The sequence below is a fragment of the Urtica dioica genome, chromosome 5, assembly GCF_054948205.1.
Source record: "Urtica dioica subsp. dioica isolate 48M chromosome 5, U.dioica_male_clone48M_v1_H2, whole genome shotgun sequence".
NCBI lineage: Eukaryota > Viridiplantae > Streptophyta > Magnoliopsida > Rosales > Urticaceae > Urtica > Urtica dioica.
The window spans coordinates 1,635,382-1,652,699 of NC_142760.1; the positions used below are offsets into that span (position 1 = coordinate 1,635,382).

The 17,318-nt window shown below is 34.8% G+C and overlaps 3 protein-coding genes across 3 annotated transcripts; all 3 read left to right on the forward strand.

Annotated features, from left to right (window-relative positions):
* The first annotated feature begins 747 nt into the window (after window positions 1-747).
* On the forward strand, window positions 748-2,405 carry LOC149394744 (cation/H(+) antiporter 15-like). The gene is made up of 2 exons (XM_089615321.1): window positions 748-1,008; window positions 1,776-2,405. The coding sequence occupies exons 1-2, from the start codon at window positions 748-750 to the stop codon at window positions 2,403-2,405; spliced, it is 891 nt and encodes a 296-aa protein (XP_089471447.1).
* Window positions 2,406-4,908: 2,503 nt separating this feature from the next.
* LOC149394745 (cation/H(+) antiporter 23, chloroplastic-like) lies at window positions 4,909-7,292 on the forward strand. Its single transcript, XM_089615323.1, has 2 exons — window positions 4,909-5,273; window positions 6,143-7,292. The coding sequence occupies exons 1-2, from the start codon at window positions 4,909-4,911 to the stop codon at window positions 7,290-7,292; spliced, it is 1,515 nt and encodes a 504-aa protein (XP_089471449.1).
* Window positions 7,293-13,661: 6,369 nt separating this feature from the next.
* On the forward strand, window positions 13,662-17,273 carry LOC149394746 (UPSTREAM OF FLC protein (DUF966)). The gene is made up of 7 exons (XM_089615774.1): window positions 13,662-13,826; window positions 13,938-14,079; window positions 14,171-14,240; window positions 14,374-14,486; window positions 14,572-15,085; window positions 15,340-15,441; window positions 16,960-17,273. Exons 2-7 carry the CDS (start codon window positions 13,944-13,946, stop codon window positions 17,117-17,119), a joined length of 1,095 nt encoding a protein of 364 aa, XP_089471900.1. The 5' UTR covers window positions 13,662-13,826; window positions 13,938-13,943; the 3' UTR covers window positions 17,120-17,273.
* Window positions 17,274-17,318: the final 45 nt, after the last annotated feature.

The following is a 17,318-nucleotide window of genomic DNA, read 5'->3' on the forward strand; positions in this document are numbered from 1 at the left end:
TACGTGATCCGGGATGGATTGAGGTCGTCGCATTGAGAAGATCGGAGTGGACCTATTCTTCCGGACTGACTGCAAGTAAGGTCAAGGTTTAGCGTCCTGGAAATTAGCTGAGAGTCAAATGGTGGGTTGAGTCTTCGATCCACTGGGTTGGCGGGCTGGGCTTTGAGCGAGCTGAGTCTTCTTCCAGCATGTCAGTTCGATTTTCTGGGCCCGAGGCCCAATTTGATTATTTGAAGTGGGTTAAGCCGATTTCTATACTCACTTCCTCTTTCTTAGTATAAAATTATGTACAAGTATGGGCAACACAATGAAAAAAACACGAAAGAGATATAGGAATATTCCAATCCTAACGTAGAGGCAAATATCGTCATTTTTACATTTTTGGATTTCGGGGTATCGTAGCACGAAGCTTTTATTTGGAATATGTAGTTGGTTGTTTCTCTAGATTTAATTGATCACTTGTAAAAAAAAATGCATATGAACAACTACGTGACACGTAATTTTTATGTTTCTTCATTATATCTTCTTAAGCATCTCGGCTCTTAGTCTTAGGTATGTGTGTTTAGTACCCACTATTTATTTGTCCTCTGGAACTGGAAATTAAAATTTTGGTAAAAGAGACCCGTTAATATTTTTCGAGAAGAATGGGTTAGACTAGTTAATTTCACAAGAACAGTAACTAAGGCTCCTGATTCTATTTGTTAATAATAATACAAAAACGAAGACAAAAAGAAGGGAAAAGAAAAAATGGATATGAGCTTGATATGTAACAGCACAACGGCGGATCCGAAACGGCCGTGGTGCATAAAAACGTCGCAGATGAATCACATCGTTGTGTGTTACAAGCAAACGTTGACTCGTACGGAAGGGCTTTGGAGAGCCGAGAACGCCACGAATTATTCGCTTCCGACGTTTCTTCTGCAATTGATTCTGATCATCGCCGTCAACCGTGTTCTCATGATCGCCTTTCGATACTTGCGTCTCCCTCGAATCGCAGCCGAGATACTCGTACGTACGTACGTGCATGCATGCACGTACGTGTATTGCAATCTTTTATTTGTGTAGTTATTAATTTTATCACCTCATCATCAACCTTTCTTTTTTTCAATATTCATTCATAAATATTGAGTCTTTTACCCAAACTTAATTGGGGCAAGTGGTAATACCACTTCTCTTCGTACGGGTAAGACGTGAGATCGAATTCGGTTGGATTCATTGCTCATACTTATTTAATTATGAGGTGTATTTTTAAAAAAAAAAATCATTCAACTTTACATCATATATTATATCATCAATTACATTGAAATTTAATCTCTAGGAGATATAATATTGCCGTTGGAATATTAGATCGTGTAATTATGGAGTGTGTTTGTGTAGTAGAATAATATATTTTTATATTCGTCCGACTCTCATATATATATATATATATATATATATATATATATATATATATATATATATATATATGCTTTTGTATCATTGGCTAATAATGCCTTAAAAAATATATATTGAACCTTCTAGTGGCCTGTCAATGAATCTTTCTTGAATAAAAAGAAATTGGTTTTTATTTTAACCACCGATCGAATAAACTTGACTATTGTCTGAAACACATCTAACATCAATTTCTGTCCGTGGCACTATGAACCGATGTCACATTTTTGTTTTTTTCAAAAATGTTAAAACACTATACAATTTTTTTTATTATTATTGTTCTTACTTTTCAAAATTAATTACAATAGATTGAAAAATAAGATTAATTTTGTTATTTAATGTAGGGAGGTGTATTCCTAGGAGCGACGTGGTTCGGAGAGACGTGGTTCGCGAGAGAGCAAGTGTACCCCTTCAGAGGTTTAGTGACCCTAGAGACGGTTGCGAATCTAGCCCTACTCTACTACATGTTTTTGGTGGGCCTGGAGGTGGACATAAGGCCCATCGTCCAGGCCCCCAAAAAGGCCTTCAGCGTCGCTCTCGCCGGTTTCCTTGTCCCTTTCCCCATCGGGTATGCCCTTCATTACTATCTGGCCGTGGAAAATTTCGACGAGGCCACGAAGAGCCTCCCGACTCGCTACGGCCCGCTCTTTTGGGGACTGGCTCTATGCACCACCAACTTTCCCGACCTGGCCCAGATCCTCGAGGACGTGAAGCTGCTCAGGTCCGAGGTGGGCCGGACCGCCCTCTCGGCGGCCGTGGTCACCGACTTCATCTCGTGGCTCCTCCTCGTCCTCGTCATGGCCATGGTCAACAACAGGGAGGTCTACACTTTTGTCTTCGCCGTCGCCTTTGTGGTCGTAACCATCTTCGCCGTCCGCCCCGCCCTCGCGTGGATGGTCAAGTGTGTCCCGTTGTACGAAGACCACCATGTCAGCTTCGTCATGGCCCTCGTGGTGGCGTTCGGGTACGTATAGGGGCGGATCCACGGCCTAGCTAGACCCCCCCTCAACTTTTCTAATTTTAATTTTGTTTTTGTTTATTCTAATATATCCTTACTCATTAGGACAAAAAACGTCATCTGGTGCGACAATTGTCGCACCAAATACCTCATATGTCGCACCTTAAAGTAATATGTGAGACAAAATCATACCCGGTGCAACAATGTTGCACCTAATACCACTAAATATTAGCGAAATTTTTAGTCATCTGGCGGAGTATCCGGTGCGACATGTCACACCTAATATGGGCTTAGGTACGACTATTATTTTACTAAACATTAGCGAAATTATTATTTGTGGACAAAAAGAAGGGAAAAGAAAAAGAAGGGAAAAGTAATATGTGAGACAAAATCATACCCGGTGCAACAATGTTGCACCTAATACCACTAAACATTAGCGAAATTTTTAGTCATCTGGCGGAGTATCCGGTGCGACATGTCACACCTAATATGGGCTTAGGTACGACTATTATTTTACTAAACATTAGCGAAATTATTATTTGTTATCAATTTATCATGCTTTTTGCTAGAGGAAGAATATGGCTTATTATTATTATTTTTTATTTTTTTTTAGTAGAGGGACTATCGGCCAGGATTACATGATATATTAGCAGTGCAAAGCGCAGATGACACTATCGGTCAAGATTACATAGTAGGTGGTACTATTGGCCAAGATTACATACTTATTAGAATAAGTCCTAGGGGGCATGCATTTCTGCATCCCATGAGGGCTTGAACCCATGACCTCTCCGTCGAGGTGAGTGTGGGATTACCGCTAGACCAAACTAGCTACCACTGAATATGGCTTATTATTATTACGATAGTTAGACGTAAATTAAGTTATATTTTTTATATTTGAATCATTGAGCTATAAATTTTATTGAATGTATGAATTAGATTATTTCGAATAGTTTCTTATTCTTTTTATACTTTTTATATATTAATTTCTATATCAATTAATTTCTTTTATAATAACCAATTATATTTTTATTTATGGAATATAACTTATTGAACACGCGTACCTTCGGTTAGAAATTATTGCCCAAGCCCAAGGGTTCATTGAGCCAGTACTAAGTCAAGAAAATACTTTAAACATAAACAAACAAACAAACAAAAATAACCTGAGCCATCCAGTGATTTAATCAAATAAGCCAATCGATAGAGAATCAGATACTAGCGAAATTGGCGAAACACCACACTAATCTCGCGCTCAACCATAGCGTCAATTACTCAGGACTCCCATAAAATAATAAATAAATAAGTAAAACTAAATGTAGTACGTAATTTACCATCTATAACACATTATATATTTAAAACCAGTCAATCCCTAATTAGCCTGCTATATCCAATTTATTTTTCTTCTTCTTCTTCTTCCTTTTGGCTTACTCTCACTCACCGTCCCATCTCTTAGCCTCAGAAAAAAAAAAGCCGATCATCGTCTTCCGACGGAGAGGCTGAACTCAGAGGGTCAAAGAGAGAGGGACGAGTGTGGTTTGCATTTAAAAAAAAAATATATATATCAAATCAACAAATTAAATAATAATAATACAAAAAGGAAGACAAAAAGAAGGGAAAAGAAAAAATGGATATGAGCTTGATATGTAACAGTAATATGTGAGACAAAATCATACCCGGTGCAACAATGTTGCACCTAATACCACTAAACATTAGCGAAATTTTTAGTCATCTGGCGGAGTATCCGGTGCGACATGTCACACCTAATATGGGCTTAGGTACGACTATTATTTTACTAAACATTAGCGAAATTATTATTTGTGGACAAAAAGAAGGGAAAAGAAAAAGAAGGGAAAAGTAATATGTGAGACAAAATCATACCCGGTGCAACAATGTTGCACCTAATACCACTAAACATTAGCGAAATTTTTAGTCATCTGGCGGAGTATCCGGTGCGACATGTCACACCTAATATGGGCTTAGGTACGACTATTAGGTGCGACATGTTGCACCTAATACTCTTCTGCACTAGAAATGTGAATTTGTAGTAGTGACTTTTATCTATTTATATGATAAAATTAAATTAGACCCCTTTATATACTTTTATAATACAAAATCATACTAAAGTTTATAAGAATGAAATTATTCTAAATAATCTTTAAGTTTAACCTTTTTATGTCATATAATATATAATTAATTTGACCTTTTTATTTTAATTTTAGCCTTGTAATATTTTTTTATTCTTCTTATATATCCTTAATCTTATTTATTTATTCTAATATCACTATTTATCTATTTATATGGAAAAATTAAAATTTAGACCCTTTTAAATACTTATCTAATTAAAAATCATACTAAAGTTTTATAAGAATATAATTATTTTAAGTTTAAGTTTTGTATGTCTTGTAATATATAATTACTTGGCAACCCTAAAATTAAACTCGGTTTCTGGTTCCGCCCCTAGATATGCGACCGACGCGTGTGGTTGCCACTCCATCTTCGGGGGTTTCATGCTCGGCCTCATAATGCCGAAAGGCGAGCTCAAAGAGAAGCTGAAGGAGAAGATCGAGGACTTCGTGTCGGGCCTCATGATGCCGCTCTTCTTCGTCATCATCGGGCTGAGGACCAACTTCAGGGAAGTGTTTTCGTTCTTCAGTGCCGGGACTATGGCCACCGTGTGGGGTCTCGTGTTTGTGGTCAAGATCGGGACAACTTTTGTCGCGGCGGTGTTCATGAACAAGATGAAGGTGAAAGACGCTTTGTCGCTCGGAGTTCTGATGAACACGAAGGGACTGTTGACCTTGATCGTCATCGGTACGGGAAGGGATTTGAAGGTTCTCAACAACCAGACCTTCGGGTTGCTCATCGTGCCTCTCTGGCTCATCACGCTGTTAGTACAGCCAATCTTGCACCTTATTACCTACAGGTTAAGACACTATTTTAATTTAATTTCATGAAAAGAAAAAAAAATGGGATTTGAACGTCCTATTATTTTGAGGGTGATGTAGCTAAATAGTCAATTTAAATTTATGAATTTGCAAAATAGTTAACGTTTGTCTTAATTTAGTAAAATAGTCAACATGTGCAGTAATCTGGTTTCAAAAAAAAAAATTGACTCCAAGATTAAATTTTTTTTAAGTGATAAATTGTTTATATTAATCGTCAAAAAATTTAATCTTGACTTTCGAAAAAAAAAATTTGAAAACGTAAATTTGACTACTTTGCTGAAAAGTTAGATTTTGGCTATTTTGCTAATCAATAAGTTTCAAATGACTATTTTGTACAATTTTTCCTTATTTGGAGGGGTAGGCGTTATTTCAAGTTTGTTTTCAAATTAATGCTTATTTTATATGTAAATGGCGGGAAAGGAGCATATAATCTTACCATCACGACTCACGAGACAAGTTATAATGTCATTTTTGAAAAATTTATGTAACTTTAAGTATACTACTAATTTTGAACAAGATATAATTATACAAAATAACTATATCTAATTATCAAAATAAAATAGTTAAGGTTTTCAGTTTTTAGTAAAATAATCAAAAGTTATATTATCCAACCTTTTTTACATTGTTAATAAATTATATATTGACTTATGTCAATTAATCACCTTCGAAAAATCTATTGAGCTTACGATTCTACACACTTTTGTAAATTTTAGTTTTTTTTTTACAAATTCTAACTATTATTTTGTGTTATTAGGTTACAATAAAAAACGGTTTCTTTTTCAAAACCCTAATAAACATCCTTATTAAACAGGTCAGGACGGTCCGGCAGCTCCATGGAAGGTAAGCTTACGGTAGCCAGTTTGGAACGGAACTCGGAATTCCGTATTCTGACATGCTTCCACGGCAGCCGAGAAGTCAACGGCTTGGTCAACCTCCTGGCCGCCACAAACCCGACGAAAAACTCCCCGGTGCGGATCAGCGCCGCCCACCTCGTCGAGAACGTGGGCCGCGCCTCCTCCATGCTCATCGTCAACGACCCCTCCGGCCACGTCGCCGCCGCCGCCGCCGCCGCCCCCTTCTCCGACCTCCGATCCGGCGGCGCCGCCGCCGTCTCCGTCGAGGCTCTCACCGCGGTCTCGGCCTACCCCACCATGCACGTCGAAGTCTGCTCGCTGGCGCGGGAGAAGCGCGCCGCGCTCGTCCTCCTCCCGTTCCACCTCCGCCCCGGCGGCGGCGCCGACGACGGAGCCGCCGCCGCGAGGTCGCCGGGGAACCCGGTCAGGGTGGTCAACGCCGGCGTGATGGACCACGCGGAGTGCTCGGTGGCGGTGCTCGTCGACCGCGGGGTCGGCGGCCACGGGTCGAGAACCCGGGGGATTAGGGTTTTGATGATGTTCGTTGGCGGGCCCGACGACCGGGAGGCTCTGGCGCTCGTCGGAAGGATGGCCGGAGGAGGGGGCCGCGTGGCCGGAGTCACGGTGGCGAGGTTTGTCTCCGGAGCCGCCGCCGCGGCGGCGGAGGAGAAGGCTTTCGACGAGCGGTGCGTGGAGGAGTTCCGGCGGAGGACGAGAGGGGACAAGGGCGTGGTTGTGACGGAGACGGCGGTGGAGAGCGGAGACGAGATCGCGAAGATGATGAGCGCGGCCGAGGGAGAGGAGTACGACCTCGTCGTCGTCGGAAAGGGAAGTCGGCGAGCGAGCCTCGACGGCGGCGACGACGCCGAGGAGTGGTGCGAGTTTCCCGAGCTGGGCTCGTTGGGGGACTCGCTCGTGGGCTCCGCCTTCGCCCCCGCCGCGTGGATCCTCGTCGTTCAACAGGGCGCCACGTCGTCGTCGTCGTCGTCAGAGGCGCTTCGCGCAAAGCTCGAGGACTCGTCTGAGCGCGCCACGTGGCAGCCTCTCGAGTTTGAAGGGCCTAACCTCGCCCCCTTCGTCAGCAACAGAGGGAACAAGGGCGGCTGACGATGTCCCACTTTTTTTAGCAATAGGCATCTATATTATATCCCTTCTATTAATCAAGAATTTAGATTTTTGGAAAGTTTTATGAAGACCTAGTGATTCTAACAGCTGATTGCAGAGTTTTATGAAGATGTGGATTTTGTACCTATGAATGAGGATATTCCCGAAACTCACAAAAAAAATTGAAGTGAATTAGACAAAAAGATAAGAAACTTGGACAAAAAAAAAGAAGTGACTTAGACAAATCATTTTTGTCGATAACTTCAAACCAATTAATCGCATATTGATTAATATGTAATCGATCGAATACTATTTGATAATAGCTCTTTTGCTCAGAAATGAAATGGTCTTGTAAAGTCTTGCTCCCATTGTATCATTTGTATTTTATTTTTTAACCAATGCTCTGTTGATGACGGATTCGATTCCTCAACAATCAAAGAACTATATATTATACTTAGGATATAGAATTATATTTGTTATGCGTGGATCACAAGAATTCGTCGTAAATGAATTGAAACAAAGCTAAATTGCCAAAAATGAGTAAAATAAAATGAATAATAGCTCTTTATTATAAATCGATCTGAGTACAAAATGGTCGAGCTCGGATTGAGAGTTTACGAGCTCAACGTGAATATCGGACAGAAATGAATGATCGCATATTGTATAATGTAAAAATGTGCCTAAGAACTATCTGCTTCTTCCTATTTATAGCCGAAATCAACTCTGCTCCATCGTCGATTTGGTGGACACGTGGTCGGCCTGGAGCTCTTCAAGGTACATGATTCGGGATGGATTGAGGTTGTCGCAGTGAGAAGATCGGAGTGGACCTATTCTTCCGGACTGACTGCAAGTAAGGTCAAGGTTTAGCGTCCTGGAAATTAACTGAGAGTCAAATGGTGGGTTGAGTCTTCGATCCACTGGGTTGGCGGGCTGGACTTTGAGCGAGCTGAGTCTTCTTCCAACATGTCAGTTCGATTTTCTGGGCCCGAGGCCCAATTTGGTTATTTGAAGTGGGTTAAGCCGATTTCTATACTCACTTCCTCTTTCTTAGTATAAAATTATGTACAAGTATGGGCAACACAATGAAAAAAACACGAAAGAGATATAGGAATATTCCAATCCTAACGTAGAGGCAAATATCGTCATTTTTACATTTTTGGATTTCGGGGTATCGTAGCACGAAGCTTGTATTTGGAATATGTATTTGGTTGTTTCTCTAGATTTAATTGATCACTTGTAAAAAAAAAATGCATATGAACAACTACGTGACACGTAATTTTTATGTTTCTTCATTATATCTTCTTAAGCATCTTGGCTCTTAGTCTTAGGTATGTGTGTTTAGTACCCACTATTTATTTGTCCTCTGGAACTGGAAATTAAAATTTTGGTAAAAGAGACCCGTTAATATTTTCGAGAAGAATGGGTTAGACTAGTTAATTTCACAAGAACAGTAACTAAGGCTCCTGATTCTACTACTTGTACTACTTGGATCTGGAACCTACATGTTGATACTCACGATTCTGATGGCCAAATCGGTGATTTAGACCAAATTTCCCAAAAAAAAAATTAGCGCCCATTTCGATCAACTCTGCATAATCTTTCTTTCGCTAAGTGGTATGAATTTTCTCGATGCTTATTTTTCCAATTATGAACCATGTCTAAGCGATCCTACCCACATCAGACCTAATGTCCAAGTGTGTAGCGCGGCGCGCCGAATGCAAGGCGTGGCGCGCCCTGGTCATTTTCTTTTTACTTTTTTCTTCGTTTTTCGTTGCCTTTCTTCGCAGGCTCGTCTCAAGTGGACTTTTAAGCCTTCGTGGGCCCGAATCAGACCTCTTAGTGGGCTTCGCTTGAGCTTTGACGTTGAATTCCTTTTAAGTCACAAAGAATTTAATAATTTCCGAAAACAACATACAACAATAATTAATATATTATTTGTTTATCAGAATAATAAGATATACTATTCTATAAATGAAACAGTAGAAAATATCTTCATGATGCTCTCATTACTATATTAGATATTCACCAAATCATATCATATTTAATACATAATATTTATTTCTTATTAGAGAAAAGCCACAATCCAATTGGGTTTTGATCAAACAAATTCAAGGCTCATGTCCACTAATGTACACATCTACCACAAGTCTCATTGGGCCTTGTGGACTTATTTAAATTGTTATTTTCAAGCCCTTTTAAATCTTTGTGATATTACGAAGTTACTTAACAATTAATAAATTTTTCGTAAAGTACTTTATTACGAATGCGAAAGATGTTGCAACTAAATTATAGTAGTGAGCTTGTAATCATATCGCATACTTACTACAATGGTATCATTGTCAATCTAGTCGAAGTTGACTAGGAGACGATGAACCTAATACACGAGAGAAAATGTAGACATTGTTATCTCTCTTACTTGTGTTTCATCAACTTTTGGTGATAAATTACACCGAAATGATTAAAAAAAATTGTTGATCCAATCCAAATTACGATTTTTTTCACCCCAATAGTCAATAATATTTTATGTTGGCGTGACTTCGTGTGTTTGTTGAAATACATGCTACCCCCCTCAACTTTATTAAATCATAAACTTCATCTATAATATTTTAAAGTTTTAACTTAAAATTGTATATTTTTTCATATATACCCTCCTAAAAGAATTATCAGTTACACCCCATCCTAAAAAAAATTGTAGCTCTTCATATCACTATCCCAATACGAAATCTTTAACCATAGGCCATAGCTAACTAACATAGGTACAAAAAAAAAATAAAAAATAACAGCATTAATGGCTATTCCAACGATACATATCTACATGTTGCTATACAAGTAATTATACGACAAATGATGATAGTAGCTCACACATTTATTCCAATTCTCTCTCAACCATTTTTTCCAACCATTTCCCAAACGGAAACGTTAGATAATCACAAATCTTCCCATTTGAACAATGTTTGTTAGACCTGAAACGGCACCGTTTGGATGAGCTTTTATTTTCTCTCACCAAAATTCCTGTTTTTTTATTCCGCTAAAGGTACCTTCTTTGCTCTTTTCGTCTTGCTCTAAATCAAACGTTATTTCCTTCTTTTGAAAAAAAACTAAACGAATAAAAATACGCGTATTTTTTGTGATCTGTATATATTAACAACTGATGACTTCCTCTCTAATTTACATATATGTATATATAGATATACATACATTTATATTCTTTTTGGTGGCTCGTATCCAATATTATATATGATTTTCCTAATTATTGAACATATTTATTCCGAGGAACTTACGAATCGTCTGAGGTGATCGCAAGACTGCCAGTCTGGTAAATTATTATTATTATTATTAGTATTATTATTATCATTATTATTAGGAACTTAACAGCTTGCATGCATGTATCGATATGAATCACACGTTCAAGTATAAGTGTATAACATCAACGGTTTCGCGGGATTTATATATCTATATATATAGTTTCTTAGTAATGAATTATTAAGAGATAATTTGTCAACTTTCTTCTTTTTTATTTCTGCTTCCTAAGCTAAAAACTTCTTTAGATTATAAAATTATATCTATATTTTTCGTTGCCCGATCGCTTTTGGTCTCGTCCTCTGTAGGTTCGTATCTTCGACCCTTCTGGGCTCGTGTCAGTTATATATGGGTTTCTTTTTTTTTCTTTTTAAAATATATATATATATATATATATATATATATATATATTACTGCTATTATTTATTAATTTTATATTTTGTATGATTATATATTATAATACTGATTGAGGTAACGGATCAACTAAAAAGAAACTATCAGTAATAAGAGGTTTATAAGTATACTCTTCTTCTTATATATATATATATATATATATATATATATATATATGGCCAGTTTTTTCCCTCGTAAATGACTTTTTAATAGTGCGTTTGCTAAGCAGAAAATTTTAGTTTTTGTATTGAGACAATTAAGTCAGTATTTCAACATTTTTTTTTTTTAAATAGTTAAAATTTTATTTTATAAAAAAAAATAGCTCATTATGTCGAAATAAATTATAACTGTTTTAGTTAATTTAATTTACTTTGGCCTGATTGTCTATTTTCTTAATAAAATGAAATTTTAGCTAAAATTTTATGAGAAATTAGGGGATTGACTAATTACAACAAATTTTTCTTTTGTACTCACCTTTATGAAATTTGATTTTAAGCATTTTTATTAACCGAACTTTTTTTTTTCCTTAAAAAATAATCATATGAAGTAGTCATTTGAAACTAATTGTATTGGCCAGCAAAATAGCAAAGGGTTTAAGTTTTTAACAAAATAATCATAGTTAGCTTGTCCAAATTTTAATGAACCATAAACAAAAACATTAACACTTATATATACATATATTATCACAGTAAAAAAAATGTGTTGACATGATAAAAAATTTAAGTGATACTTGCACAATTTTTTAAACTTTTTTTTATACTATTTCACTAGTTTAATTTAGTCAAACCATTGTTGATTTTGTTGAAATATATCTTAAAAATTAGTCATATAAATGTATATGCTTACGGAGTTTAAAAAATAATAAGAATAACAAAATAATAGTTTGTTAATAATATATATTACGAAAAATCCATTGGTGATTTTATTTAAAAAATGCTTTAGAAAAATTAGTCATAATGTCTATGCATAGAGATTTTAAATTATAATATTAATAATAATCAGACTCCCGGATGAGAAAATAAATAGAAGATAAATCTATATTTATCAAAATTAAGAGTTAAACCGAAAACTATATACCTAGAGAACATCGATGCCAAAAGCTTATGTACGCATAAAAAATCCTTCAAATTTAAAAATATTATTGAAATATCATGTATACGTTTGCCTTTATCCATCAAGGAAATTGTATGTTAACCTTTCTTTTCATGTTCAATTTTTTAAAACTAAAAGTATTGTCAATTGTTCATGATTTTCTTAATCCTGCTATACTCGTGTTTTGCTATAAAAAAAAATAAAAAAATAAATTAAAACAAATAATAAAAAAAAAAGATCTTATATTTAGAACTAGAATTACGTATGACCCATTAATCTTATTTTATTCATAGTCAAAACGCATCCGCCAATTTATTAGGATCATATACTCTCTCGTGGATGTTGGTGCAATGTTATGAAATGTGGATAGATATTGATTAATCATAGAAATAATTATGTGTTTAAAGGAGAAAGACAGTTAAACGAATTCATATCATTGATGAGATTTTCATTGCATTGGTTGACCAACCAACAATATCGCTATATATCTATATCTACCAATAGTTTCTATTAAATGAAAATTCCATCTCAATTTTCTTCTAACTAATTTTCATCAATATACTTTATATAGTTTAAATACATGTTTATCAATTTATGTACATATTACCTCATTTATTCCTTGTTCAAATCAAACAAGTCACAACAAGGTCTTGATTTAAATTAATAATGACTTAGTTGAGTCTTGGCACTTTATTAGTTACTTGATAACCAATCTATAGTTGCTCTAAATAAACCAATCAGACTACATAGTCTTAATTGAGGAGAATCTAAAAATAATTAAACTTTTGTTGGAGAATTTATTTATTTTATATTTAGTTTTGCTTGGTAAACGTGAAAATTAAGTTTAAAAAAAATGCATAAAGTTGGTCAAGAGTTGGCTGTTTCAATGTGACACAACAAGCCTTTCTCCTGAATTGTAGTAAAATTAGATTAGATAAGATCGCCAAAGCAGGATTATTATTGAGCTTTTTACTCTCCATCTTTGTAGTTCAGATAAAAAAAAATTAATTATAATAATAATAATATCGGTCATATAATATATACTAGTCCTCCACATTTTATGCTCTCCAATAGGACCAATACCAATCAAAATTTGTCTAATGTTACTCTTCTTCCAAAGACAAGTATGCTAAATAAATAATATCTAATATTAATCAAAAAGTGTACTTGGGAAGATTTATATAATATTTTTTTTAAAAAAAAGGTGAAAAGCACAGTAGGAAAAAAAATAAAAATTAACAATATTATTGGGTATTCTCAAATACTCGTGACACCTTTTTGCTGTTGCGAGAAAGCTTTTTAATACTATAACCCATTTGCCCTTTATTATACCATTAATTTTCATAACAAACTCATTAGCTTTTTATACATATTTACAAGCCTGCATGCCTGCATTATTCTATTACTCTGTCAATTTGTGGTTCGTTTAAATAATGTCACACCTACTATCTAAATAGTGTGTATATATATATATATATATATATATATATATATATATATATATTATATATATATCTGTATATATATTATATATATATCTGTATATATATCTGTGTGTGTTATTTACTCTCCTTTTGTAGAGAAATGCCGGCAGAGAGACAAAGATCTCTCTCGAGGGCTTCAAATACCTATATCTATAGCTTGTGCTTCATTATATACATGGAAAACTAGATCATACCTTTATATAAAGTATAAATTTTTTTTTCTTTGAAATTCTATACACACCCAAGAACTACATAATATACAAAGATTGTAAGTTCTCTTCTTCGTGTTTCTTTGTTTCTAATCACAGTTTCAAGAAGTACTATTGTGTATAGTTTGGTATAGTAGTAAGTTTTACAAGGAATTATTTCTTTTTTTTAGTTAGTTATGGAAGGAAAATTTGGAGGTGGTGGTGAAGTGAGAAGACTTCACATAATTTACTTCCTCAGCCACATGGGCCGCGCCGAGCACCCTCATCTCATCCGTGTTCATCACTTAACCCGAACCGGCGTTTATCTCCGAGGTAATCAAAATTAAATTTATATATAAAAAAAAATATTAATACCCATGTTTGGTCCATAATATATTATGTGTTTCCTTAAAAAAAAAATTAGATGTGAAGAGATGGCTTGGGGAGTTAAGAGGAACGGACATGGCTGAAGCCTATGCTTGGTCCTACAAGAGGTAGCAATAATACTAATAAATAATAAATAATAATAATATATGGTTAGATAGTTAGTCTTGGTATTTATTTCAATTAATTAGACTTAAAATTTAGAATGGCAATTCATTAATTTATTTTATGTTAAAAAAAAAGGAGGTACAAGAGTGGTTATGTGTGGCAAGACTTGGTCGATGACGATCTCATCACGCCTCTCTCCGATAACGAATACGTCCTCAAAGGCTCACAAATCATCTTCTCCTCTAGTGGTATGTAAAAAAAATGATATTTTATTGATTTATTTATTTGTAAGGGATTTAGATATGTTCCAATTCATTTGAATTGTTTATTTAGATTCATCTAGGGCCGAAAAGGGAAATACCAAGTACTCCAACGCAACAATAAAGAAGCAACAACTACAAAAAGAAGAACAAAAAGAAGAAGAAGAAGAGAAACTCGAGCGTCACGAAAACGATCCTCAGTCGAGAATCTTCTCGGAGATCAACGAGGAAGAAGAGTCGTCATCATCGAGCTTTGCGTCGGAGATTTCTTCTCTCACCGACGAATTCGAGCCCGTCATGATCAACGACAAGAAGAAGAAGAAGCAAACGCTAGTCAACGACGATGTTGACCTACTAAACTTGCGTTGCAAGAAACCCGTTTCGAACCCTAATACTTCGCCTTTGAAGAGCCGTAAGAGCTTTTCGTCGAACACGCTTCGAAATTTCATCACGTGCGGCGGATTAGACACCAACGACGCGGCCTTGGTGTCGGTGAATAACAAAAGCGACCGTTTGGCCAAATCTTCTAGAGAATTCCGGAGTATTCTCGACCCATCGCATGGCAAGTCTAGCAGTGCTAGTTCAAGGTATAACAACTTTCAACTATATGAACTTAATTTCAACATTTTTCCAAAAATTAGTTAAGTTGATGATCACTTTAAAGTATTGATTAACTAGTATGCTATTATTAGTTACATAATAATTGTATAAATGAGAAGTTTGTTGTGGTGTTACAAGAGCTTTATATGAATTTTATACCTACCTGATTGGTAATGAATGTGTTACGTTACTTGTATTTATTTCGTGCTATAAATCAATGTACTATTTGGTTGGTTTGTAGAAGAAGAAGTTTTGATGAGCCAAAGGGGTCGAAGAATAAGCAGCAACAACAACAAAGAGCTGTTCCTACAAATTATAGGCCTGTAAAAGAGCCCAATTGCTCGTAAGTTCTCTTACTCTTAATGAAAATTAAATTACTGCTAAAAGTTACCCGTTTCAAAAGATGTTTTCCAAGTATACCTCTATTCTGGTTCTTATTCTGAAAATATCTCAATTTAACAAGATTTTTCTTATTTTTTGTAGTTTACTTTAACTTTTTATTATTATTTACATTTCTATTTAACTTTTTGTTAGTTTTTAACAGTTCCATTTAACATAACAGCAAATTCATCTGAAATTTTTAAAAACAAATGAGATATTTAGAGAATATTTAATAATTCTAGGTATTAAAAAAAACCATGTTCAAATAAGATATTTGTGAAATTTATTCCATTTTTTTTACCGTAATTTTACTTTAAAACCCGGGTTGTCCAATTCCAAGCAATATATATATATATATATATATATATATATATATATATATATATATATATGCCTTGAATTTGTCAGAAAAATATTACGTAGGGAAAATAACACATATGTACCCTGTGTTTTAGTGAAATATCGAATTTAACCTTTGGTTTTCAAAAATGTCGAGTTCATACCTTCTGTTTAACTAAAATAACGAAATTATATCATCTGTTTAACTAAAATGACGCAATTATACCCTGAAATGGATAACAGTATCACAAATCTCCATTTCATTGATATTAACTCTTATATAAGAAAAACCGAATCAAATCGAAACCAGTACCCTAATTTTCAAATTCTCAATTTTGAAATAAAATTAGCCTTAAATTGAAATTAAATAATAAAATTCATATCTCCCAATAGATTATTTCATTCCGTGTTCGAATTGCGACTCTAAATCCTTGATTATATGTTCGAATTTGTGATTTTGATGACTATCAACTGTCGATTTTTACCCATTTGCATCTTTTTGTGTTTTTCACGACTAAGAGACTGTTTTTTATTTTTTAGTTTTTAAATAAATTACATATATGGCGTGAATGAATAAAGATAATTGGTGTTTGTATATAAATATTATAGTCAACGTCAATGAAAATTCAATAAAAAGAAGGTTTGTGGTATTGTTGTCTATTTCAGGGTATAATTACGTCATTTTAGTTAAACAGATGGAATAATTTCGTCATTTTAGTTAAACAGAGGGTATGAACTCGACATTTTTTAAAACCAAAGGTTAAACTCGACATTTCACTAAAACATGAGGTATATTTTTGTCATTTTCCCTATTACGTATCCAGAGGTCTAGAATTAGATGACACATCACGACGAATTCGCTTTCCATGATTGTGACAACACAATTATTGTTAATTTTAATTAAGGGCTGACCTTGATTTAAAACACCTAATTAGAAACATAAAATATTTGGTATTAAAATTCAAGAATAAACATCAGCGTTGAGTTTGTAGGTGGTTGAGCATGAAAGTTGCAAAAGAAATGTTTGACTTTAATTTCCAAGTTTCTATTTTAATGCTAACGGCTTGAAAGAAGGCCAAGTCACATAAATTTTACTAATTTATATATTTATTTGTGTTGCTCAAATTAATAAATATTTCAGGCAATGTGGGAAAACATTTAAGCCACAAAAAATGCACTCTCACATGAAGTCATGCAGAGGAATGAAATCTTCGGCCAAAAGCTCAGTTTCGAAGCCCCAACATGGATATGTGAATCCCATCTACAAAGAATCGGCTCTTGGATATTTATTAACCAATTAATTATGATATATATACATATACCTTTCAATGTGTAATACAAAGAAAATGATGCTTATAGAGGATTCTGTTAAAAATAACCACATATAACTTGTATTTGGTTTCATCTTTCCGGTTTATTTTTCCTTTCCAATAGCTTAGAGATGTTCAAACTTCAAACCGTTACAAGCATACTTTTGATTTATTTTTTGGATCTTTTATA

Bases quoted from the DNA above. Each gene is read 5' to 3' on its own strand.
- LOC149394745 (XM_089615323.1), top strand. From the start codon at position 4,909: ATGCCGAAAGGCGAGCTCAAAGAGAAGCTGAAGGAGAAGATCGAGGAC. The intron at 5,274-6,142 runs GTTAGTACAGCC...CTTATTAAACAG, and splicing joins CCTCTCTGGCTCATCACGCT to GTCAGGACGGTCCGGCAGCT.
- LOC149394746 (XM_089615774.1), top strand. From the start codon at position 13,944: ATGGAAGGAAAATTTGGAGGTGGTGGTGAAGTGAGAAGACTTCACATA. The intron at 15,086-15,339 runs GTATAACAACTT...GTTGGTTTGTAG, and splicing joins TCTAGCAGTGCTAGTTCAAG to AAGAAGAAGTTTTGATGAGC. The intron at 15,442-16,959 runs GTAAGTTCTCTT...TAAATATTTCAG, and splicing joins GTAAAAGAGCCCAATTGCTC to GCAATGTGGGAAAACATTTA.
- LOC149394744 (XM_089615321.1), top strand. From the start codon at position 748: ATGGATATGAGCTTGATATGTAACAGCACAACGGCGGATCCGAAACGG. The intron at 1,009-1,775 runs GTACGTACGTAC...TATTTAATGTAG, and splicing joins GAATCGCAGCCGAGATACTC to GGAGGTGTATTCCTAGGAGC.